The following is a 27652-nucleotide window of genomic DNA, read 5'->3' on the forward strand; positions in this document are numbered from 1 at the left end:
GGCAAGGGGGCTTTGTTACTCGCTGCACCCTGTCCTGGTGTAATGTGTTTGGACTCTAACTCGATTTTCAGGTCGGAGTCTGATTCTTGTATAGAGAAGGCCTCCTCCTCTTCTGCCGCCGACCCCTCCATCTCTTCATGTTCGGTGTCCCCCCTGAAGATATCCGGAGTTTGTTCAATGTTTAGTAGTTGCATGTCCCTTCGTCGAGTCTGACTATCTGGCAAAGTCTTTTTCGATCGGAATGATCAAGTATCACAATCCTCTTCTTTGTGCTCCATGAAAGGCACAAGTTGCAGACTTTATGCAGGTCGGTGCGCTGGTAATTGGAGTGGCATCGAGGACAGAATTGAAACGGAGTCCATTCCATCAGCAGAAAACTGGCTAAGACGGAAGGCAGTGGAAGTCAACAGACGAGTCAAGGCCCGAAGGCTGCCCACGAAGTCTTCTCGATCGAAGATGGAGAATGTTCCGATTTATTCGATACACGGAGAATAGTGAAACGTGTACGTGAACAATGTTGATGAGGGAACAGTGGTTTGCGCACTGAGAGGAACCTGAAGGACGGTATCGGACCGGAGCACCGCAAATCACGTCTGAAAGCGATGGTAGAAAGAAAACAATCTGACAATGGAATTGATGCCCATGTGCAATATCACTGAAAGGGAGAGTTACCTTACCTCGTAACTAGAAAAGACTTCTTTGAAGAAAAACAACTTGCAAACATCCAGACCCAACACCAGATGGCAGTAGTATGTATGCAAAGCTTGTGTATCTACAGCACACATTCCTCGGAGGGCGAGGAAGGAACTACAGGGCGGGGTATAAAGGCGCAGAAGGGATTTGGCTGGTGAGATCCACTGGGGATGTTCACCATCGCAGTACTGTTACCCACAGAGGGGAGAGACCCACCAGGTGTGAAGCAGAAGGGGATGGGTGGCGCTGCCGGTACAGACAAACGGTATAGTGCAGATGGGACTGTGAGGAGCAAAAAAGTGGGTTGTCAGGCATGTGGAGAGGGGTTGTGGAAGAGTGCAGCTACATAGAAGACTCCGTATGCATGCAGGAGACACAGAGGACATGTGGTTAAGCTGTAGCCTAACTAAAACCGGCAGCTAGCACCTATGGAGTGGCCATGCAACAATAATCGCCCAGATCAAGTAGCTCCATGTCCCCTGGGAGAGACCATTGATACCTCTGCTGGGGTGATTTACCCAAAGGGTCACTAGGTGTTATTCCTGAATACGCCCAGACGCGCACAACGCTACAGTGACAGCAGATGGGCAAGCCTTCGCTGGTGGCTCTCTCAAATTTGCGAGGCCACTAATGAAAGCTGGACTGTGGAAGGTGCCATTGGTGAAGCCCAGGGGTCACTCTTTTTGGCATGCAGTTAGGCCGTGAGTGTCTGCATATATATTAGTCGGCCCATGTGTGGGAGAACTGTTTATGGATTGCCCTACTAGGTTGCGCGGCATATATTGCCAAAGTTGCCCTCCTGTGGAGCGAAGTCCAAAGATCAGGACTTGGGGCCAGTCTGAGGTCGACTCATACTCAGTAGCGGTACGTGGGTGCCACAACACCCTCCTCCCTATTCTCCCCGTTCTTCACCATAGAAAGGGCTTATCGCATTCCAGGCAGGATACCGGCCCCAGGCGCAGCAGCAAGGCCGCTTATCTTCAAAATGCTACATTACAGAGATCAAGATATGACTGAGGTCAAATTTGAAAACATAAGGGTTTTGCTCTTCCCGGACTACACAATCAAAGTCCAGAGACGACGGAGATATTTCCTGCAAGTCAAGTAGAAGCTTCGGCAAAAGGACATCTCGTATTCACTGCTCTTCCCAGCAAAAGTGATCTCTGCTGGGAAAACTAGATTTTTTGTAACGCTTCAGGACGTCTGGGACAGGCTGGAAACCACAGGTCAGTTCTCAGGGCCACGCCGAGCTGGCCTCACAGGCACCAGAAGAGGTAATGCTAGTGAATGGAATCGTCGTGATGCCCTAGAAGACAAAGCCGCAGCCTTCGAGCAGCACCAAGACCAGACCAAGTACGGCAAGAGAGACAGAAAGCTGTTCAAGCCGGAGGAGCAAATGACTGAAGAGGTGGAAGCAGTCAGTAAAGAAGGCACCCCACCCCACTCTTCTGAAGATGAAGGCTTGTCCGCAGCCGGGCTATCTGATGCTGTGTCATTACTGCTGCCCGATGGCACACCACAGACTGCAGATGGTATTGTATGATAACTGGGGGGGGGAATGTTTGTACTACGAGCAATACTACAGGACTTCAGCTAGTGGACACTTAGTACAGGTACATTGACTCTGTAGTACATCCTTTGTGTTATGACCATGGAGTATTGTGTCTAGGCTCACAGGTGGAGCTTGGGGGTAACTATTTATTACATATACCCTTATACGCATAGACATGCTTCATCTGGGGATAGTGCAATGTTCTGTCCCAGAGGACCTTGCCTCCCTCCCTTTTTTTCTTGTAAGGGTTTGGGTAGCGACTGAAGTTTCTGGGAGCCACTCTTATAATGCTTTTGTTTTGCCCTGTTGGCATCTTTACTTTTTCATTAGTGGAAAGGGTCAGTTTGGGGGAAAGGGGTGATAGCTTAATGCACCTCTGCCTAACACATACACCTGCATGCAGGGTCCAGCTTACCCCTTATTGATGCATAATGTAGAACCACGATGGAAGACACAATTCTCACTTTGAATGTTCAGGGGCTTCGTACACCTTCCCGTAGGTACGCAGTCTACTCTTACCTGAAAAGACATAATGTGCGTATTGTCCTCCTACAGGAGACGCATTTAAAATAAAGCAAACACCAGGAGATGATGGAAGGAGCGCTGAAACTTTTCAGACACTCACCTCCTGTCACAGATCTGGGTTGAATCCATCATCATCCTTTAGCTCACTTCACCACCCCAGTTCAGACACAGCTATATGCAAATCAGTCTTGAACGATGATCGATTCAACCCAGATCTGTGACTGGGGGGTGAGTGTCTGAAAAGTTTCAGTGCCCCGTCCATCATCTCCTTGTGTTTGCTTTGTTCACACTAAGTTGGCAGGGTATGCCCAGACAAGGGTCCCTGCTCACTTTGCCACTGGATTCAAGCTAGCCTGGCTGATGGGGGTTGTTAGCCCGAAACCGGTCCCAGGATGCTTGTTTCCGGTCCAGGGAAGACATGGCTTGGCAGTTCCGGCTGGACTGTTCCCATGAGGCACAGGGTCAAGATTGATTTGCATATAGCTGTGTCTGAACTGGGGTGGCAAAGTGAGCTAAAGAACCGTGATGGATTCAACCCAGATCTGTGACTAGGGGTGAGTGTCTGAGAAGTTTCAGCGCTCCGTCCATCATCTCCTTGTGTTTGCTTTGGACGCATTTAAATAAGAGTGAGATAGCCAGGCTTCAAAGAAAATGGAAGGGTAGTGTATACGCCACAGAGTATTCCTTGTTCGCAAGGGGGGCCCTGATCTGGGTACACCATACAAGGAGTCCCTGGTTGATAGGGAAAGTAGATATGTGTTTCTAAAAGGAAGATTAGAAGGGCATCATATGTTATTAGGCAATGTATATACCCCCAGAGTCAGTTCTTTCGCACACTATCCCAAACACTGACAAAGTGGTGTGATGTGCTGTGGAGGATTGGGGGGGATTTAAATAGTGTCATAGACCCAGGACTAGACAGATCCTTTCCCTGCTAAAAGGTACAGCAGCTATAGCCAAATCCAAAGCACTGAGAGAGTGGCTGCACGGATGGGACTTCACTGATATTTGGAGGTGCCGTAACCCCGAAGAGAGTATATTCCTTTTACTCCGCTCCCCATGATCTGTATGTGCGATTGGACAGAATTCTGGGCTCCCCCTCTTTACTCCCTTATAGAACTGGCTCGGATTACTAAGGCCGTACACATTCCGATCATAATTCACAGTATGTCACGATGGTGTGGGAGGGTGGAGTTCCCGGCATTCCTATGTGGCGATTACAGCCGGCGATGTTGGAGCACCCAGTTTTCCGAGACTCGATCGGGGAAGCTAATGGGGAGTATTTCAGGCAAAACACTGGGACTGCCTCGTCTCTGGTGTTGGAGTGGGCAGCTAGGAAAGTTACAATACGGGGACAGTGCCTAGGGCTGGGCTGTGGCCTGAGAGGCAGGAAGAAAAGGAACTGACGGAGATGGAAAAAGCTTTACTTCCGCTTGAAACTCAGGCATTAGGGGGGTATACCTGGCTCTGCTTCACTATTGGAGGCACAGAAAAAGCACACTGATCTCCTAGAACGTCAGCACTGCCTGAACTTCGCTGCGCACTCAGAGTTGACACATGCTCAAGCGGACCGATCTGGGTCCATGCTTGCGTGGTTGGTCAAACAAGATCATTCCACCGGGCCCATTACCGTGCTCCGGTCATCAGACGGTAGAATGATGTGTAAACAGCATGAAATTCATAATATATTGACCGGGCATTTCACTTGACTGTACAAGACAGCCCTACATGCCCCAATGATGGAAATTTGTTTCTTCCTTGATGGTCTAACCTTTTACACCCTTACACCAGAGCAGCATAGAGAATTAGAAAACCTGTTAACGCTAGAACAAGTGAGGGGCACCATGAGAGCACTGCCGTCTGGCAAGGTTCCTGGCCCGGATGGCTTACCCCACGAATTTTATAAGACGTATGCTGACCTTCTCAGTCTGCAATTACATAAGGTATATATGGAAGCAATCGAAACTGGTATGCTTCCAGCTTCCTTGACATAGGCCACTTTGATTAACCTTCCAAAGCCAGACAGGGATCCTACACTTACAAGTGCTTATAGACCTCTAGCATTGCTGAACGGGATTACAAAATTTTGGCTAGGATCCTGGCGGGAAGACTGGCACAGGTCACTCCTCATCTGGGTCATGCTGACCAGAACAGGTTCGTCCCCGCTCGAATTACATCCCTGAATATTCATAGACTTTTCCGAGTAATGCGTAGTGCTACAGGGATCTGGCCATCAGCAGGCTGTCCGGTTTTGGATCAGGAAAAAGCCTTCGAATCTGTGGAATGGCCTTTTATGTTTGAGGTACTATGAAGGTTTGATTTTGGTCCATACTTTTTAAGCCTTAATAAATTGTTATAAGGGGTGCTGGCGATTTGTGTTTGCTTGGGTTATCTGTTCTCTGAGCCGATATCGATACAGACGGGTACTAGGCAGGGATGCCCCCTTTTCCTGTTAACTTTCTCACTGGCTATAGAGCCCTTGGTGATGGCACTGCGCCAGTCAACACAGGGATAGGGCATGCACTTAGGGGAGGGAGCTACATGTCGCATCACTTTACGCTGATGATATCCTGTTCTACATCAGAGATTTACGGGCCATACCCTAGATCATTCCCGACACCCTTAAATTATTTGGCTCGATATCAGGCCTTAGTGTGAAGTGGGGGAAGTCCTGTCTGTTCCCCTTCACTGATGGTGCAGAGGATCCTCAGCTGGTGGTGGATGGGGGGTGGTGACCTGGCAACCGGTTATGTGGCGGTATTTGGGTATTAAAGTGTATCACACGACCGTGATCACCTGGAGGGTAATCTTTCACGGGCAGTCTCGGGTCTCAGATCTCAAATGGAGTTCTGGTAGACACTGAATCTTCCAGTTGCAAGTCGGGTGGCTCTCATTAAAATGGTAATGCTGCACCGTCTACTTTATTACTTTGCCAATTTCCCATTATTTGTACCTGCATCCTTTTTTCGATCATTGGAAGGCATGGTTAGGGAATTTATATGGTGTAACACACGCTACATGGTAGCGTTAGCTAAACTATATCTACCACAGGAGCGGGGTGGCCTGGCTCTGCCCAATATGGAACATTACTACTTGGAATCCCAAATATAGTGGGTGGCAAAGTGGGTGGTAGAACTATATCTTGAGGATACAGCTGAGAGTAGGCACCTGTATACATTGGACAGGCTCCTCTACATCTTTCATCCATGTACCAACCTGCGTGCAGTGCATCCACTTTTGGTATCTATTGTGTTGAAGGGCTTTCGCAGGGTCGTCTAGCTCACTAGAGTGGTAGCGCTATTTGCACCCCCTGTCCCATTGTTGGGTATGCCAAGGGGTGGGGGGAGCGAGTTGGCATGGCGGAGCTAGTAGACGGGCATGCTGCTGACATACACACACTGGGAGACCTATATGTAGATGGCGTGTTGCGCCCATTTCTCTCACTGACTGAAGAGGATAAAGTTTCACTGGGGCATTTCTTAAATCATGCCTCCTGGCTGGCATGATGGGGCATCGCTGGGTAATATTTCACAGGAGCTTCCGACACATCTTTTGATGAAGTATGTCCATGTGATGGATAGAGGATGACACCTTATAAAATTGTTCACGGAATCTATCTGCGAGCATACCTTGACAGACCTCACGCCACTGCAGGCTAGATGGGAAGCAGATATGGAAAGATCCTACACACCTCAAGAGTGGGCATTGCTGTTAGGAAGTCGAAGACAGATCCCAAGGAATGTCAGATTTAGGCTCATCCAATTTTACATAGTCCACAGAGCATACCTTTCCCCTGACAAAATTAATAGGCATTTTCATAGGACAGACGCCTGCTGCCCGCGATGCAATGTGGTGGATGCTACCTTTTTACATATGATGTGGTCATGCCCTAAATTGCAAAGCTACTGGCTGGAGGTGACACAAATTGCAGTCCAAATGCACTGACAGGGCATTGCCAACAACGCGGACGGCATTTATTACAGGAAAAGCCTCCTCCAGATTCATGGATCTGGGTCTAGTGGTGTCCAAGAGACTAGTGACACACCGCTGGAAAGCCGTAGATCCCCCATTGGTAAAGGCCTGGACTCAGTCTATTGTTGAACTGGACTCAGTCTATTGTTGAACTGGGTTAAGGAGTAAGCACTATCACTGGCAAGAGAGGACGCGCTAGGATTACGTAAATATCCCATTGCAGTAGCTTGGAACACGGTCCTTATAGCCCCTCCAAGTGGCAATAATCACAGAAGACCCACCTGATACTACATAAGTATGGACTGTTTATGCGTGACAATACGACACAGTTTTAATGAGTACTGGACTGTGCACCGTTTATCATGTACATTAGAATAACAATGTAATACTGTGGGGATATGGGCACTGTGTTTTATACAGTAAATGTGGCTAGATGTAGTGGATTTAAATTACCTGCTTCTCACTCTGACTCACTCTGCATTATTTTCACCTCTGTTCCTATGAGGAGTTGTTATATATGTTATTGTTTTCTCCTTTTTTTTCTGATCTGTTTGATCGTTGACCCTGACAATGTGATATTGCTAACATGACACAAACATAGTACACATGGAATGCTCATGCTCATGTGCTGGAATCTGGTGATTGGGTTACATATTGAAATAATAATAGGTTATGCTTGAAAAAAAATTGTGTAGTGCCATAATTAATGTTTGTTGCATTGATCAGATATAGACTGTGAACACATGTATTACGTTCAAAATACTAAGCAGTTTTTGTAAACTCTGATTGTATATACCTACTCGTTCTTCAAGTATAATATGTGCTGATCGGATGTACTGTATATGCAAAAGTGTAATAAACAGATCAAACATAAAAATGTACATGCCTTTAACAAGCTTCTTCTTAATAACGACTCGCAAACCCTATTTTGTGATTCGGTAATAGGTTACTGACTCGCAAAATAAGGTAGGTACATGTTAAAAGTCTATTTAGCAGTCACAAATGGCCAAATTCTCCATTTGTGACCGCTAAAACCTTTTGTAATTGGCCCCAGTACTTTATAAATAAAAACAGCTCACCCTTCTTATATAAATACATATAATACTTTTTTAGGCGTCATTACATGTTTTGGGCGACTACTGTACTGCATAGAATGGCAAATGATCCCGTTAACTCTACGTTAGTACATATAAACTAGTGAGAAAATGTGCAATGTCGTAAAAAGAATAACAAGACTAACCACTTTCAGAACTAAAGAGTAGGTTGGCTTGAACTGGAAGCAAACATGAACTTAAGTTAACATAACACACACAAAAATGTTTGTAAATGAGTATGAATGCACTACAAAAAATCTTGGATCTTGTTGTGACAAAATAAAAAAAATGATAGAATTGGGAAGAAGGTATGGGGTACAAGTGAGCAGTACACCTAGTATCATCATAGGGACCAACTCTTAAAGATTGCTAATGGACACCAATTGCCTACATATATTTTTATAATGTGCTGCATTTATTGCCAAAAAATAAGAAACAATTAGAACCATCAAGTAACTTTATGAAGAATCAAGAGAATCCAGAAGATGCGTGTCCAACGTAGGTACACCAGAGATGGATTGCTCTAGTGATGTATACCACCGAATGCTATGATTTCATGACAGTTTGATACCACGGTGTTCTATATTTCTGTTTTAATACTGTATTTTTATCACAATACATTTTCTGTTATGTGTTTTTGTAATAAACCAACAAAATTGAACCTTACCACATGAAGCTGCACTTTGCCCTCAAACAAAGCAGCAGCATAATCTGAGTTAAGGCACATGCTAGCCACTGTTCCAAGATACTCAACATCCTTAAGTGTTTCTACACCTACAAATGTAATCAGAAAAGAAAGATAAACTGTTGGAGTACAATTCTGACTTTCATATTCAAAAAACAGTTTTCACATACAAAGCACAATTCTTTTAAAGTGCAATTTTACCAGAGATATTGTAGGATACTAACACAGAGTGTGTCCCACTTAAGTATACAAGTAGCTTTACAACAAAGTGGTTTGGTGCTCAAAAGAATATAATTTTCATTAAGTTATATGATCTGTTTCGTTTCTGTACACAAAAAATCTAAGGTTAGAAAGATAACACAACCATTGAATTCTCATTGGGAAATTATTGCAGCTATTGATGGCTTCACCCTGAAGCTGCTCACCACAGCACTGACCTTGAAAAAATTACTTTAAAAAAAAAGTATTTATGTAAGCAATGCATGCATGCAATGAACCAAAATAGCGCATTTGAAAATTCTACTTCTAAGTATAAACATCTTCAGTGACAAATAGGAAATGTCAGCTAAAGACACCAAACGAGGTCCAGGTATTATGGTACAGTGGTATTCATTCAGGATCACAACACTGGAGGAATAAACATTTGGAAAGAAGACTGGACATGCATGGCAAAAATGAGATGGAGAGGAGAACCTAAGTCATCCAAAGAAATCCATGGAATACCCTCCACTGAGTTTTAAAGAATCCCTCTAGAAGCAGATAAGGCAATCAAAGTCTTCTTCAAAGCCTGAACTTGATGGTCTGATGGTTTCAGACAGATGTGGTATGGAAGGCTGGAGAATGTTTGATATAGGAGAAGATAAACAGGAAATAATTTGACTCTGTACCAAGGAAATCTACAGTGGTATGGAATGCTGTATATCTCCTTTCATTATTCCTTTTTTTTGTATGCAACAAAAAAATAAAAGATGTTCCCTTTTCCTGGTCGTGGATGATAGAGCGGACTGCAATATACAGCCCTTCTATCACTGCGTTTAATCAGCAGCTCGGGGGTATGATCAGGTTTAAAGCGCACCACACAGTAACAAATTTACAGGGGAACTAATCAGTATGGATCATATTCCTTTCTTACTTAAACATGCATAGCTATAACAAAATTCAGGGATATATGAGTGGTAAGACAAGAGGTAATGCTCAAATAATAGAGGTTAGGTTGATTTAAGTCAGTATATTTATTTATCCCAAAATTGATATTATACATTTTATTAACATTTCATAAAAACAAAATATCATCCATTTTATATAAAAGCATAATCATAAAACATTTTCTATTAAAAATTATAAATAAAAGAAAAAGCACAATAAACTGTCGACGCGGCGTTTCGGTGAATAAGTTGAACACCTTCTTCAGGACAATGCTTTCTATGGTTAAAAACAATTTTGTATTTTATAAGGCAGGGTTTTGTATATCTTCTCTGCTGTTGAAGTTATTTCTCAAGCTGCTGGTTATTCATTACCAAATGTTAGCTTTGATTAGACAAACTTGGTCCTAGTTGGTATTTTTTCTTTTTTGAGTTGAACAGAACTCAGGTGCAGCCCAGACACAGGACGGTGTGGAAGTAGCTTTGAGGAAATTTACAAAATCCCTGAAAATATAAAAGCAGGGAGATCAAGAAGCTGATCAACCAGAAAAGGAGAAGGTTGCTCACAGTTAACAATCAAAAGTTACCTGATGCTTAAACCACACCCAACCTGTTAAAGACCCCTAGCATAACGTACTAGAGTCCAAAACAGAACAGATAAATATCTTAATAAACAACACAGAAGGGGGATTTTCTGTTCAACTCAAAAAAGAAAAAATACCAACTAGGACCAAGTTTACCTAATCAAAGCTAACATTTGGTAATGAATAACCAGCAGCTTGAGAAATAACTTCAACAGCAGAGAAGATATACAAAACCCTGCCTTATAAAATACAAAATTGTTTTTAACCATAGAAAGCATTGTCCTGAAGAAGGTGTTCAACTTGTTCACCGAAACGCCGCGTCAACAGTTTATTGTGCTTTTTCTTTTATTTATAATTTTTAATAGAAAATGTTTTATGATTATGCTTTTGTATAAAATGGATGATATTTTGTTTTTATGAAATGTTAATAAAATGTATAATATCAATTTTGTGATAAATAAATATACTGACTTAAATCAACCTAACCTCTATTATTTGAGCATTACCTCTTGTCTTACCACTCATATATCCCTGAATTTTGTTATAACTATGCATGTTTAAGTAAGAAAGGAATAGGATCCATACTGATTAGTTCCCCTGTAAATTTGTTACTTTGTGGTGCGCTTTTAACCTGATCATTCCCCCAGCTGCTGATTAAACGCAGTGATAGAAGGGCTGTATATTGCAGTCCGCTCTATCATCCACAACCAGGAAAAGGGAAAATCTTTTATTTTTTTTGTTGACTATAAACCCATTCCCTTTTCGCCACAAAGGGTGACTCCCTAATTATTTTGTGGTTTTTTTTGTATGAACATTCACAGAGAAAAAATGGTTTGCATACTATGCATACTATTTTCTTTATAACCCTGCCTTTCATTTCCTTATGATACACTTTGTGAATGGAGGTTGCAAAGGCGGAGTCTGAGCTCTTCCACGAAGTTGTGATCAACAGGCACTCAAAGTTTGGTACAGGATCCTTGACAGAGGCTTGCTCAACCTCTGGAATAAGTAGCGTGGCTGTAGGGCTACATACATTTTGGGGAAATTTGACTTTGAAGTGTCATTCACTTAAAAAGGAATGTTTAATAGATGTGGCTGGTTGACACCAACATTTTATTTTTATTATAGTTTAGAAATAGGATTTCACAATTCAGAAAACAAATTAATTAGATAATGCCAAAGAATTGCAAAATACAACTTTAATTCTCTTTATAAAAAAACACGGTCTGTGAGTTCCATGTTTTAAGATTTGGAAAATACAATCTGAGGGAGTCTGGCCACAACAAATTTAATGGGAAAATGTAAATTTATCCACAGGATTGTGTTTAAATATTACACATTTGCTCATAGAGGCTGCTGAGTAGATGCACGAAAAATTGATTTCTTTTACAGCCTTTAATAAAAAACAGTATCCTAACAAAGTATCAACAGAATGGTCTGTGCTGGAGTCAGGAGGTGTGCCTTTTCAACAGAAACACTCAAAAGATTAAACAAAAAATACACGGCTCATTTCTCTGTGGAGGCTTAAAATGGGATACTCCAAAAACCAAATATTTGGGGTTTTGCACACAGGAAAGCACCATTCTTACAGGTAAATATTGCATTTTTGAGGAATCTGCTGGTGGTGCAAGAAGGGGGGACGCAGTTCTACAGATATTTAGTCAGGTCTCCAATGACCCGTGTGCGTTATGGATAGTACTTTAATCTGAATTCCAGGGGCCACAGAATTAAATCTAAGCCCCGCACAGGACCCATAGATCTGTTTTCAACAAAATAGTGCTAGCTACAGCGCAGTGTGTGCATTCACAAACTCAGTAATTATGAGAGGTAGTGCATGCTTTGCCCATCGGTGTATGCCTAAATGAAGCATGTTGGAAGGTTACGACAGGTAGGGAAAGAACCTGGATAGCCACAAATATGTTCAGACCTCAAATTTAGTGTTTGACAGTTGTTATGACTCCAGCAACTAAAGTAAATAGATATTCGATGTGTCCCAAAGAAGGTGGTTAGTTTGTAGGAGTAAAAAACACATTTTACACAGTATCTGAAAGGTTTGGTTCAGACACATATTTTGTGAATTACGGCAAAGACAGAAATAGAATAACAAGTAAGCCAAAGCATCTTTTCATCAATAGCCCACTGAAAAATTATTGAAAGTATACTCACCATTGTCTGCAAGTGCATAAAACCAAGCACGATTATTCATTCCCACGGCCATATGAAAAGGACCTACAGCAACAAAGCTGGGTTCCACTTCAACCGAAACCGTTATTGGTTGTTCCTATAGAAATATTAAAGCTGTAAATGGAGAGTCTGACATAGCCAAATCTCTGAGCATGTGCTTTTGTCCTAAAAACATAGTTTTGAAGTGATTACTGAGGAGATTAGGTGAGCTTTCTACAAGTAAGCTGTGAGCAAGTATGTGTTCAGATCTGCTGCATGAAGTGGTTCGAATTTAAGTACAACTACCAAACTCTTTCAAACATGAACTTATTTAAGAGTTCTCTTCTGGGGAAATGCAAGCATATAGTCACTAAATTTGTAATGACATCGGTAAAAAAAACTCAGTAGGCTTGGTGACCATAATGAAGTATAACGTGTCCTTAAAGTTGTTAGCTTCTATCCCATTTTTACTGAAAGTGTTGTTAACCAGACATTGGAAATTCTTTTTTTATCTCATAAATCCGCATAATCCGCTCATACTAATAATTTACCAATGTTTCATACATTCTATTTCTTCCTTTATCCGTGATTCTACATTCCCTTAAGCTTGAAGTAGATTCTTTGTTGTCTTATCTTAAATTGTAAAATGTTTTTATAAATTGATTTCTACAAGTTATTGTGCATTATATATAATTGAGATGAAAGTTCATATATTAAATGTAGGACAATTAATATTCAAAGTAACTTTTTTTCAAATTAAAAAAGTAGCTCATATTTTCAAACCTCCTTATATAAATGGAGAAGCTAGGAGATATGCATATTGTGAACAGCTTGCATATATGTTTTGTCTCCATGTGCTGCTAAGGTAATGGGAAAAAACTGGAAAGGAATACCAATTTGAACTGAGCTCCTCTGCCCAAAGATAAATGATCAATGAAAACCAATGTATAAGCTCCCAGTCACTAGTACGCAAATGTTTCTAACGCTACTTTTAACAGACAGTTTAATGTGCCAGTTTTTCTGCCCTCTGCCTCCAGAAACAAGACCAGCCGGCTCTAATTTATATGCATGCCTTTCAAACGTCTTCATAATAGTGAACAGCAATGGCCCCATTGATGAATGAGCTGCTATGAAGAGCAATAGGTAGTGTGCATAAAGGAAGATTCCTTTCTCTGATTCTCCAAGCCAGTTGTATCCTTTTGTTGAGGGACAAAAGGTGTCCAGGCTGCTAGGTACACCAATGACAACAAGAGTGATATAGGAGACGAGGTATCCCTGTCTAGTCCAATGCCCCAGGGGAAGGATTTTGAAATTTACACAAACGCATGCATTGCTGCAGTTTGATACATTTAATGAACACTGGCCTACAGTCTGTTCTACAATATCTTAGGCTTTATCTAAGTCAAAGGTGTTTCAGAGCCTAAGAAACCCACGTTCGTTTCTCTACTGTGCTTTCTGCTAATGTCAGGAAATAACAGACCACATTTTAAATTACAGTCAGTTCAACTTTGTTAAACACAAATGCAACTCGGTAGGGTAGTAATTCAACACTCCAATATCTGAACAAACCAATGTGCTAAAGCTTGTAGGAGAATTCTGACCTATGTGTTTTGAAAGGATTGAAATTATGGGGCCCACACGTCTCAGCAACAATCTTCTCCTAATGAAAAGATTCTTAGATCAAATATGATCAGCAGCAACTATATAATTAGTAAACTTGCTCCGATATGTCTTGAAAAACTGCAGAATAATGTGTGGAAAATGAAAATGTATATGTACATAAGCGGCGTTCATTTGTGTTCACCCTCACCACTGTTGAAGTTAAAGCGAAAGTCACGGCACAGTGGCCCCGCCATCTTGTCTCTTTTCAGGTCCATGCGTGCGCGTAAGCAGCAGCCATTTTGAATGCCATGGTCTCTCTGCCTACTGCCGATAGCCAGCGCGTCTCACCCCCTCCCACCCCGGCTTCGCAAGCACACACCCCCCTTTTTCCTTTGACAACCCCCGGTCTCTCCTACTTGGGCCCTAAACGCACCTCCAGCGCGACCCTGCCTCCGAGCCACATCCCGTTCTGAACGCCACACCCTTTCATCTCATTCATAAAACAGGCCCTTTTGATAACCTCTTCCTCCTTGCCCTATTGTTCGGCCTGATCCCAGGCCATTACTAAGCCCAACAGATGCAGTTTATTGCCCCTACAGTAAGACCTCGCCTCACTTCAAAGGAGCGGGGATTAATCAATGCCCTCACACCCCTAGATCCGATCGATCGCCCGCATTCCCGTTCCCAGCGGAATGTCCAGCTGCGCGATAGCCATCACGCTGAGATTGGGGTGGGGACTCCTACTGTAGATATGTGTGGGAACGGGCCTGAACCGGGGATTCCAAAGACGCCTTTTCCGTACTTCAAAGCATTACCAAGAATGTGTTGCATGTAATAAAGTAATAAACCAGTGTATAAGAGGCCAGGCCTCAGAGATGTCGAGAGAGCACCTCGAGAAGATACCCTGTTGTCTGATTTGACGTGTTCTGTTCCGTCGGAAATAAACTCCTGTTTCCTGCCTTCCAGTCTCCAGCGCCTGCCTCTTTATTTGGTAACCGTTAGTTGGGTGAGAAGCGGCTAACGCCGGGCAAACCTGGAAAAGGGGTATAACGACCTGATCTGCCTGAACCCTTTTTTCATCAATTGGCGCCCAACGTAGGGCCCATCAGCGACACGTGGATCCAGTGAGAGAGGTCCCAACGACAGAGTGAACGACTGCAACGATCGGGAAGAGCTCCTGCCTGATAGACCCTTGTCTGGCAGCCGATCATCCGAACTTCACTGGTTCCGAACAGACCTCTCTCGAGTGATCTACGGTCCTGACTGGGAACCATCAGGAGTGCCACAGCAATTACGGAGAATAGAGGACGATCGGGCGCTGGAAGCGGAAGACGAGAAACTGTCCATACGGTCCGGGTAAGGTCGTGTAAACGCGACAAATTGCGAATTGATTGTTTGATTGTCATTGGAAAATACTAGTATTACGCATTTTTGATTGTTTTGTCCTGAGAGATTCTCTGTTTACAAACGGGGAAGGATAGGAGTATGCCCCCTTTGCAGATAGTGAAGGGTGGGTAGCGCAGGCTTTTGCCCCCGTTGTAATCCATCGCGCCTATTTTTCTCTCCATTTGATTGATTGTTATCCAAGCATTTTGTGTTTTGGAATTGGTTCTCTTTGGATCATTCTCTATTTGCAAACAAGCACAGAGTCGCCATACTCTGTTTAGTCTTTGCAGATAGTGAAGGATAGGTAACGCAGGCTTTTGCCCCCGTTGTAATCCGTCGTGCCTATTTTTATCCCCCACTGATTGATTGTTTGACCGAACATTGATCGTTCGGAATTGGTTCTCGGAAAGGATCTTCTCTGCCTACAAACAGAGAGAAACAGGAAGACCTCTCTCTTTGCAGATAGTGAAGGGTAGGTAGCGCAGGCTTTTGCCCCCGTTGTAACCCGTCGCGCCTATTTTTCCTCATTTGATTGATTGATTGTTTGTCCGAACTTGACTGTTTGGATTTGGTTCTCTCTTTGGGTATTCCCTATTTGCGAATACTGTAGAATAGAAAATTCTACCTAGTCTCCGCAAAATAGTGAAGGATAGGTAGTGCTGACTTTTGTCCCTGTTGTAACCCGTCATGCCTATCTTCCCCCCATTGCTCAGTAGTTGGTTCAGCCCGGACCATTTATTAGAGGTAGACCATCTGGCTCCACCGGAGGACACCCCTAATAGAAAGGACATAATAAAGAAAATGCGGATTAGCCGCTGTATCGTGCTAGCAAATAAAGGAACATAAAAATCGTTAGGATAAACAAAAATAATCGAGTAAAATCAGTAGGCCACTGATGAGATCTCTTTTCAACCTCACTGAAATGGAAGCATTAGGAACAACCCCTCGGGGAAATATGAAACTAGTGAGGAAAACCGAATTCAACGTCATGATGACTGCGAGACAACTCGGCTCCACCGAACACCCCGCCCAATTAACGACAAACCCTAGACAAATATTAGAAATGTACAACACGACAGCAAAATAACAGGTTAAAACGTTTTTATTTGAACAAAAAAATATTAAACAACTATTCACATGTCAAACGGCTGCAACAACAAACCCACAATGCATTTCGCCGTCTGCTTGACGCCGTCCCTGCCCCTCCTCCCCCAAAGTAGCAATGTTGGGCTACTTCCTAGTAGATTTTTGGGCGTCAGAAAGTCTACAAAAGCCGTCGGCGGCGGCCTGGTGTGGAGAACCATTACGCGAATAGTCCGGAGACGACACCACGCGCCAAGGCCTGTCCCCAGGATGAACCAAAGGACCCGTTCCTGGGGCCGCGGCAAAGAGCGGCCAGCTTGCCATCAGCCGGAGAAGCCGTGGGGTGAATGGCCCTGCCCGGAATGTACTAGTCTTCCCATTCTCTTCTTCTTTCGGCGCCTTGCAGGCCACGAGGGGTGGATGTCTTGCATATGCCTCCGACCTTCCCCCCCCTCTTCATCGCCTGGTCCGGCCATAACAAATGTCAGCGAGACGCCGTGGGGTGCACTGGGAGGGAGAGGCGGCGCGGACGATCCTCTCCCGCCTCCCCAGGTGGAGGCCCCTCAGCTGCACCCCCAACGCTCCACGCACCCGACAAAGGGTTCGTCCACTGTGGCGGTATAGGGACGCTCCACGCGCCCGGCAAAGGACTCGTCCACTCTTGCGGTGCAGCGACGCTCCAATCACCCAGCAGGGTCTCGTCCACTGTGGCGGTGCAACGACGCTTCGCCCGACAGGCTGGAGTCCGTCTGCTCTTGCAACCCAGTGACTGCCGGTGGTTGCAGATCTCCTAAAAAGGGCGGTCGACTTTGCAGGAAAGGGCCTGGCGTGAAAAGTTGGCCTGGTCGCCTGTCAACCAGAAAATGGGCCCCTGTCCAGAGGCGTTCTCCCAACTTTGAAGATTCTACGAGAGCTGCGGAGGGCCCTCGACCTCCGCGAGCCCCCGACCGCCCCCCGATGAGAAATGGCTGCCATGATTGCCCGCAGAACGACCAAGACGTAGCCACAAGACGTTGGCGCTCTCATGCTGACGCCAGCCTCAGTTGGAATGACCAAAAATCCTGCAGACTACCGATTTGATCAGTTCCGGTGGAACACCAGTATGACCCGGTAGGAAAGATTGTTGCCCCCTCCCTTTTCTTTGATTAATGGTTCATGCCACCGGTCCCTTCTGTTGCCCCTTAACGGAACTTCTGGACTGCCGAAAGAGATTCTGGTCCAACCCCGAGTTGGGGGAGACATTTTGACTATACTTGGACCCGCCTGACCCCACCCAAGATGGCGCCGGTACAAACGAAACTCGCAACTCCCCGTTGTGTTCCGGATGCTCAGACTTGATATCATGAGATGTGTATGCAGTTTTTGAAGCACATGGCGGGAGGGGATGAGTATTGCTTGAACATTCGGACAATGAATTGATATTAAGGTCTGACGCATCATTAATTACAGTATTATTGAAAGGTCGATTTTTCAACACTGATGGTACTTGCCCACAATGAATTTCCGATATGATTTTATTGCACTTATCGTACCTTGATGAAATGAAATGACCACCGACTCAGTTATGTTTTCCTCAGATAAATATGCCCTCATGTACATTCCCAGTCTGCTCCGTGGCTGGCCCACGTGGTTGTATGCCCGCATTTGTACGTCAACATTTTTAAATAAAGATTTTGTGAAAACCAAATATAATAGTAGCTCTTGGATTGGTAAGTTCGAATACATAACCATTGTTTCCGATCTACGTAAAATACAGGCGAAATAAAGCAAGTCGGTTACTGAAAGGTCAAAAAGCAAAGTGCCCAGAAATAGTGAAAATGTGAATGATCCAAGTCTGTTACGTGTATTTTTACTTTTGTGCAGCATAAGGCAATCGATAAAGGTCCCGGTGTTCTGTTTTTCCTTGTATGCCACATATCTCAGGGAAATTGTTTCAGATGTCCCTAAACCAGACCCGGTATCACTGTAGACCGCCCCGCCTCCTCGAAGGAGAACACGAGTTCAACCCCACCCTACACTGACTGCCCTTTTGTGTCGAAGACCCCCCCCCCACACAAGATCCGCAATACCACACGTGGACGATCTATGCAATGTACAGTCCATCAATGATTATGCCCCCCTACACTACCAGTCCCTGTAGGCTTAAAACGCCGAGATGGAAGGGACTGCACCCCGGGGAGATAGGTCGAGTACGCGGTAAGTAAAAACCTTTTTGGGTTTATGCGCGCGGATGTGTCTTAAAACGCTGCCCCCACCCCCTCTTGTTCCCCTTCTCACTGCAGGTCACATCGGAACATCGACTAAGGTATGGAGAAGACCTAAGCAACGAGCCATGGTTCCACGGGAAAAATGATACATTATCCATGGGGACTGCCCCTGAGGACATGACGACTTTGGGTGATATGAATGCACGCGTGTATGACCGGATGTGTATAACTCGACAGGCTATACGTTGCACGCGTTGACTCGATAAGAGATGTTTTTGTACGACTTGAGTGATGATCGAACGACCGATGGAATGGGGAAAAAGGGGGTTTGAACATGGTGCCTCTTTGTTTACGACGAACGAACATAGATATAACCCTCCCTTACTTAGAAACGACTCTCTCTCTCTGAACCCAACGACTGGAAGGGGAGGCCGAAACAGAAACTTGACGGATTACTGCAGTATGACGAAAATATGACGCCAACCGGCCCCCGAATAATGCAACCCAGAATGGCTTGCACCTACGAGTAGGAACATGCGATAACTAAATAGGGGAAGGTCCAGGGCTATTCCAGGGTGAGGTTTACCCATGTACCCTCCTCCTGGAAGATTAAGAAAACTGTCAAGGTTTAAGATTTACCACCTCCTTCTTGCACCCTCATAGACATGAAACTCAAAGCTACCCATTGTTCCCCCGACCGACACCCTCCGTTGCCTCAGCCTGAATACCCACTCGCTAATAACGATTCAAAGGTCCCACCGTAAGTACTAGCCCGACCAGGTTAGTTCCCGAACAATTGACGAAAGTGTAAGTATCTGCAGCAGAGGCCATCAGCCAATGACAGCCAAACAAATTAAATAGGATACAAAGGATGTGCAGCATGCAGGAGGAAATATCTTTGGCAAAGTACTGTTCTATGTGTTGTCCTGAGTTCTGTGTATAATACATGTACCACCTCCCCGCCTGAATTCATGTGTACGTGGTGTATGGATTTACGTTGTCCCTCAGTCTGTGTTTCTATATAACTTGACCCTACTGTTTTGTGTTGTGTGCGCATTAAATGACCTATTATTGTACACGTTTTCCTCTCACTCTCTCTCTCTCTTCATGTTGTACGTGTACCGAGTAGTTCATTTAAAATGCGGACGACTCTCCCTCCGAGGGTCCCCCTGTTCCCTCTTCCTCCCCCCCTTCTTCATGTGTGGTAACGTTGTGCCCCGCCGGCACAAACTAAATTGGTTTTCCAACACATAGGTGTTCGGCAAAATTGACAGCAACTAAACAAATTGTAAAACTGCCATGTTACTACCTCTCCTTTCCGTAAAATGATGAAACTTGAATTGGTTAAGAAAGAAAGGACAGGTAAGACGACTGATGTCCCCCCATTTGGCCTTTTATAAAGGGACTATATGTCAGTGGCCTTCTGTTCTCAGTCCGTTAGAAAAACAACACCCAATGCTTAGGCTGCCCCACCCCTCTGCACCCCAGAACAGATGTCCAAAACGTCCTCGTTTCTCCCGATCGACCCCAGCTCCATGTCCCGAAGTGTAACTGATGTCCCTGAGCAACTATTGTCCCCCGAGAATAGAATGTTTAGCCTCTGTTCCTCTCACGAGGACAGAAGACTGCCAGGGCTTGTGTTAGAAAGACGAGCCTCTACTGTAGGACCCGATTTTCGAGATTGATGAAATGATAGGTCTGTTTTCTCTCCAATATACGTCATGAATGAACGCCAGATAGACTTAGAACAAACCCGGTAGGGATGTCCGCATACATACTCCATAATGATAACTTCTGACTGTGACCGATGAACGTATCCCCAACTACTTAAGGTTGAGGGTGGAATTAAAATGAATAAATGTACCTCCTGCCAGTTCTCTAAAGCTTGTTTTGTACCCATTCAAAGATACACAACCACCGGAGGAGAGGGGCCGGACGAGACGCACAGCCTAGCCGCAGATCATGAGACACGTGTGACCTCGAACAAAGGTGGAGCTGCAGAACTACGAGACGCGGGACAAGGCACCACCCGTAAACGTGGGACATGAAAGGATAAGAGAGCTGTTTTGAAGCCCTCTGCTCGCTGACCCACGCGTGCCAGAAGTCCACGCCCCTCTTAGCCCGATCGATGGGCCTGCCTGCTCGTCACCTTTTGCTCCCTTGATCTGTCTTAAAGATCTGATCCCACTCCGCCCTCTCCTCCCTAGATTATCCGACAGAACCCCTTCTATCCTTTCCACATGGATTGTGACTCCAAGAAAGAAATACAGGTGCCCAGCATGAGGCACCCTTTAAAAGAGACTAACAGGACTGTGACCTAACGACAAAGGACAGATCACACCCTGCGACGTGTAAAGAAGGACCAGAGCTGGACTTATAGCTCCACCGCCGGTGCTCAACAGCGCCAACGAGAGAAAACGAACTACCAGAGCTTACCAGTGATGGCTCGCTACGGAACTTTCTGCAACCCCTTGACTAAATTGCTGGCATTGGACTAAATTCCTCCCTCGACCACTTTTTTTCCTGTAAAATGTTTCATCGGTCACTTCTAAAATACGACAAATGTAAATTTATATGTATTCCACCTTGTATGTCGCCTCAACTGCACACGGTTATATGCAAATTCGCCAGTATTGGCAAATGCTATTCCATTGACAAACATACGACTATATGTACACCCCGTCAGCTATGATAAACACACAAATGACTAGACTTATGTTAAAAAGCGGCGACTGTGGAAAATGAAAATGTATATGTACATAAGCGGCGTTCATTTGTGTTCACCCTCACCACTGTTGAAGTTAAAGCGAAAGTCACGGCACAGTGGCCCCGCCATCTTGTCTCTTTTCAGGTCCATGCGTGCGCGTAAGCAGCAGCCATTTTGAATGCCATGGTCTCTCTGCCTACTGCCGATAGCCAGCGCGTCTCACCCCCTCACACCCCGGCATCGCAAGCACACACCCCCCTTTTTCCTTTGACAACCCCCGGTCTCTCCTACTTGGGCCCTAAACGCACCTCCAGCGCGACCCTGCCTCCGAGCCACATCCCGTGCTGAACCCCACACCCTTTCATCTCATTCATAAAACAGGCCCTTTTGATAACCTCTTCCTCCTTGCCCTATTGTTCGGCCTGATCCCAGGCCATTACTTAGCCCAACAGATGCAGTTTATTGCCCCTACAGTAAGACCTCGCCTCACTTCAAAGGAGCGGGGATTAATCAATGCCCTCACACCCCTAGATCCGATCGATCGCCCGCATTCCCGTTCCCAGCGGAATGTCCAGCTGCGCGATAGCCATCACGCTGAGATTGGGGTGGGGACTCCTACTGTAGATATGTGTGGGAACGGGCCTGAACCGGGGATTCCAAAGACGCCTTTTCCGTACTTCAAAGCATTACCAAGAATGTGTTGCATGTAATAAAGTAATAAACCAGTGTATAAGAGGCCAGGCCTCAGAGATGTCGAGAGAGCACCTCGAGAAGATACCCTGTTGTCTGATTTGACATGTTCTGTTCCGTCGGAAATAAACTCCTGTTTCCTGCCTTCCAGTCTCCAGCGCCTGCCTCTTTATTTGGTAACCGTTAGTTGGGTGAGAAGCGGCTAACGCCGGGCAAACCTGGAAAAGGGGTATAACGACCTGATCTGCCTGAACCCTTTTTTCATCAAATGCACAGTGATTATTTGTAAAAGCATGTTCCGGTCTTCTTTCGTTCTAACCTGATTAAAGTCATTAATATAGCTCTAACAATAGATTAACATTGAATGAAAATCAAGAATTATTGAAAGCAAATCTAAAATATAATCTTTACTATTATTATTCATTTTTAAATTGCAAACATTTTCTACTCACATATTTGACATCAGGATCGCTACGTAAGTTATAATGATATGTGTGAGTGTATGTATTTGTAAAATAAAGGTACTAAAAGTTTCTTACTCCTTCAATGTAGTTGGCCACGGTGACTTCGAGGAGAGAGGTGAGATAAGCAATCTTTGTTCCACACGTGTCACCAAGTACTGGAAGTTTTGTTAAGAAGACGTGCAGTGAACCTCTTTGTGTAGATACAGCCAGTAATTGCCCATCATCTGTCCAGGATAACCAGTCTAAACCTGTAGAAAGAGAACACACTAACTGTTGTAAAAATGAAAACGATCACTACTTGGAAGAAAATCAATATGCCAAAAAAAGTAGTTAATTAATTCAAGCTACAACAGATTGTGCCTATAAACACCAGTTACTGTACATGCATAAACTCACCAGTCCTTTAGATATGAGACAGTACAATATTTTTCTACTCAACAAAGTGAATGGTCAAGTTAGTGGAAAAGTAGGTTGCTCTATTCTAAGACTCAGTTGAGGGCACGATTTGAGTCTTATATCCTCCATACCACAATTACATCTTGAACTAATTTTATAATGTTTCTGTTTAATCTAACACCTCATTTATATCTAGTATGTAATCTTGAGCCAAATGAAGGGGAATGACTCCCTGGTGTCCCTGCTGGGAGAGAAGGCCTTGTGGCGAGACAGCAGATGGTACTCAAGTATTGATCCTTGTAATCCTAAAGGTACTCAGTCCCCAAGTAGTGGGCCTCCTGTAACTGGTGCATAGGCCCACACCTATTAAAGACCCCCCCACAACTGACTGATCAAAATGACCTGCTGTGTTCAGAGAGGAGGTGAAGTATGTGCCTGGCTATCGCATTCCACCATGCTCCCAGCCTAGGGCTGTTGTGTTTGTTTAATTCTTGCTACCTGGAGAAACAGGAGGACAAATAGGAAGTACGGTTAAAAGGAGCTGCCATAGTGCAGTTGGGTACCAGTTTCCCACTTGAATTTGGTGTGGATATCTGAGTCTACCCTAAGAAAACAGGATCCTTAACAGGAGGGGCCTTTTGAAGAAATATAAGGCATACAAAGTGGGAAAGCTGGCTCCAGGAGAGGTGCATGAATAGTAAAGAAAAAGGCCCCAGAGTATGGGCGGTGATTTAGGTAGTGGTGTGCAGATACTGCAGTCCGAACAACTGAAGGAGAAACTCCTACACATATTCACAACTGAAAGGTTAGTTCAGTTCAGTAGTTGGACAATAGGCTGATTAGTGTTACTGTTGCTGCCACTACTACAACTGACCTCTTCCTTTGTAGTGCAAGTATACCCTCAGAAAAAAACCCTGTTAGATTGAACTTTACTCTTTTACCATCCAGCTTGATTTAGCACTTATTGGATGTCATTGAGTGCAAGCACTCAGTACTTCACTGAAAGAGATTCTTATCCCACTTTTTAGTGGATGATGGTGGGCAATCACTGTACAGTGGGTCTCAACTTTCACTGAGAAAAAACATCAATAGGTGGATTTTCAGTCACAGAGAAATTTCATGGTTGGAGTATGCCCATATATCTAGTAAGTGGTTATATGGTGTATCTATGCACTGAAATCGTATAAAGAAACCTACGAGGAGGTGATTTAGACATTTAAAAGAGTGCTTGTGGATTGGCCCCCAAGTTGTCAGATAAAAATACTTTTTAAATGGCTGGGTCACTATATTTAACCTGTTACTTTTTTACACATAGAAGGTGCTGCCTGCTTCTCGATGAAAACAAGAACATCTTGCAAGATTTTTCATGACCAAGACACTCAACTTCCACTAATGAGTCCTCGGGGAACATCCTGCAATGTGCTGGAAGAATGGGTGTTGTCGCAGGGTTTCTGTACTCACACAGAACTGTGCACAGAGGAGTGGAACCTCGGCAAATTAGGGTGTCCCAAAACTTACCTCAGCAACCAACTCACCCCTTACCGAGCTAGCTACAGTGTCTCATTGGACATATCAAACTTCCAATGTTTAGACAAACCAGAACATGAACTTACAGTACCTCAGGGTACGTGGGACTCATGAACACTCTTTCGTTATAGTATCATTACAAACCAGAACATGGAGTAAAGAAGACACATGTGCATTTGAAATGTTTATTTACTAATGCCGTCTTCTCAGGCGCAGTATCCCAGATAATACAAGTATACTTATTATCAGTAGCAAAATTATCAGCATAGTTACTAAGACATAAAAAGCGAATGGTGACAGCATGTTAACATGCTGTAATGAATAAGAGTTAACAACACTTATATCTCACCCTCCCTAACACATATATTATATTATTAGCTAAGAAGGTCTCTTTGGGTTGTTTTAGGGCGGGCCCATACCTTAGTGTCCTAGCATGAAGGAATCACATCAGCATACACCAGCTCTCTCTGCATGTGCACCGCATCAAGTGTGTTAACAAATTCTCGTGCAAAGCAATATCAATCCCGCCTCAAGCCCAAGTTGGCAAAGGCTGCACTTGTGTTATGACTATGAAGGCGTGGAGATCAGACCTCATAACAATTACTTATCGTGTTGCTCCTGAAACTTCAGCACTCTCCGTGCAGACATGGTTTATTAAACAAAACTGATATCAGAGCAATAACATATTATTCTCACATACACCACGGCAAACCACTAGGTTGAAAGCTAAGTCAACAATTAAGGGTCGTGTGCAGAAGTTGCAAGAAAGGAAAAATGGCGTTTAAATCTTAAATGTACCTATGCTAACTTAACACGATATAAGGATATATAGGAGCTATACAACACCCCCCCATGATCCGAGAACGGACTAAATAAGATAACAGAAGTGCCATCACATGAGAGCAGAATCCAACAATAAACGAGCATGAATAAAAATTCAATTATAAAAACTAATGCTAAAAAATAGCCCACAAGTATAATGTGGTTCAAGCCAATAGGCAAGCAAAAATAAAATGTCTTGACCAAAAGTCAATAAAATCAAGGAAATGCTATCAATCAGCATGTCAATTTGAGGCAGTGTTTATGATAAGACTGTATATGAAAAGTAAGCTGCAACAGCCTCCAGGAGGAAGTCACTGTCCTCATCCGAAAACAGTTCAGCCATCCAATTTAAAAGATGAAAGGAACATACGTGATCTCCCAGCACCGGATCCTCTATAACCATCAGAGGACAGCTCGGTGGGTTTTCAAGAAAACTTCGTTCCAATAAATTTTGCGCTGCCGACAACACATCCCAGGGACCCATTAGTCCATGTGCCACCGCCAAGGCCATAATCCTTTCGTCAGAACAAACCAACTCGTGAGCAATGATAGGACTCATCAGTTGATCAAAATCGACGTCAGAAGAAAGCGGTCCGCAGAGACACAAATCAATGGCCCAAAGGAAATCACAGGTCAGGCAGCGAAATACAGGCTGGACACAGGTAAAATAGGAGAACCGAAAAGATAATCCACACGCCGTGCTTAGAGTCGCCAACGGCAGTGTGCCATAATAATCAAGCATGCGGTTGCGAAACCGCGTCAGTAGCACTTGCGCGTGGTCTTGCACAGGAAGGGCATCCATATTTAAAAAGGCAGAAAACCACCAAAGCGCCAGCCGCTAATGCAAGGAAAAACGGGAATCCTCCAAACAAGGATGAAAAAATAGAATGGAAGAAGGCAGGGATGACTCCAAAAATCTTCTCAAAGGAAGTCACGAGACCACTGCTAACAACTTTAAAAAAATGTGCTAGGCCCGTTGTGGAGGATGCGTTAAAGATAGAACGAACCATGGCTCCGAAATGCAAAGGCAAATCAGTATTTAAAAGAGCCTGAACCTCCGTACGGGTGTTAGCAATGTGAAGCACGAAAGTTTCACGGGCCGAGCTCAAGGCCACCTCTTTCTGGGACAATAGAGCTCTTATTCTAGCCATGCCGCTGAATTCTGCTCCCAAGGTCGGTATCTGTGGCCAAATGGAAGACTCCCTATGTTCACGTGTGGGAGGATAAAGAACATTCCTGCAGCAAATAACTCGCTCACTTACTGTTACTATGAAAGCTATACCTTTAATTAACCCACAACAGTTTTCATTATTGAGCATTAAATAACTACCATTCTCTAACAATTTAAACGTGGGGATGATAGCAGGAACTGGCGTGCCCTGTAAAACGCAAGCCATATTCGGTCGGTCCTTGTTACATGAACCGTGTAACTGTATGTGTCTGCACATTAAAGAATGATCTGGCGTCTCAGTACACTCATCCCCTGTTAGATAAACTTCCTGTTCATCCTTGAAACATCTGTATGTGTATGGGAGTGACCAGACCTCATGAAGAAAACCGCTACCTAAGGGTTCAAAACGACCTATTGGCACATATTTCATACAATTTGAAAACTTATATAAAGCAAAAGGCAGTGTTATTAAACCGTGGATAAGCCACGTAGCAGCAGTGGCTTCTGCCACAGAAAAAGGTAAAGATTCCAACCTTTCAATATGTAGCATAGAAAAGGAAGCATCACGCATTGAAAGCAAGCGTTGTTTGTCTGTCAAATTAAACAGTGCAAATAAAGAGGAAACGTTCATGTATCCCCAGGGAACTTTACCCATTTTCAGAGTCTGAAGTGTCCATGCAAACTGCATGATTGACCGTAATTGATTTTGACCATGGTATAATACTGACACTTCATCATGCACAATATCAACAACAGACGACACAATATTATCTAATGTGTAAATTCTAGAGGAAAGCACGTTAATGCTATTGTCAACAACTGCAAGCACTTTCTCAAGATTCGCCTGATCAATAGCCCTAAGGCGTGAAGCAGCCTCAATCTGTGACAGTTTCCAAATTTCATTGTAAACCCCATATAACCACCTTTTCGACCTGCCACTAGCTGGGCCTTTAATGAAATCATTCAAATCCACGTCTGCATTCAGTTTGGAAAGGTGATACTTAACCGCAGGTAAAGTTGAATGTTTCAGCCAAGCTTGACACAACTTGCCCACAGAGTAAGAGGTGACAGTATGACTCAAATCAAACCGGGGATCAGATCTAACAGTCTTAAAACCGTCAGTTATATTTAAAAATCTTTTTTGGCAAGAATCACCACTACGGTGCCAAAGCAGCCAACCCTTAGGA

At 44.1% G+C, this 27652-nt stretch overlaps 1 protein-coding gene across 2 annotated transcripts in view; it reads right to left on the reverse strand.

Annotated features, from left to right (window-relative positions):
• Nucleotides 1-27652, reverse strand: part of WDR19 (WD repeat domain 19) — a 740406-nt gene that overhangs the window by 614424 nt on the left and 98330 nt on the right. For both annotated transcript variants that reach the window (XM_078678329.1, XM_078678328.1), the window contains exons 11-13: nt 22625-22797; nt 12414-12528; nt 8504-8610 (exon numbers count right to left, since the gene is read on the reverse strand). In XM_078678329.1, the coding sequence (XP_078534455.1) occupies nt 8504-8610; nt 12414-12528; nt 22625-22797 (395 nt within the window). The remainder of the gene's footprint in view (nt 1-8503; nt 8611-12413; nt 12529-22624; nt 22798-27652) is intronic.

The sequence above is a fragment of the Lissotriton helveticus genome, chromosome 2_2 (genome assembly GCF_964261635.1).
Source record: "Lissotriton helveticus chromosome 2_2, aLisHel1.1, whole genome shotgun sequence".
Classification (NCBI taxonomy): domain Eukaryota; kingdom Metazoa; phylum Chordata; class Amphibia; order Caudata; family Salamandridae; genus Lissotriton; species Lissotriton helveticus.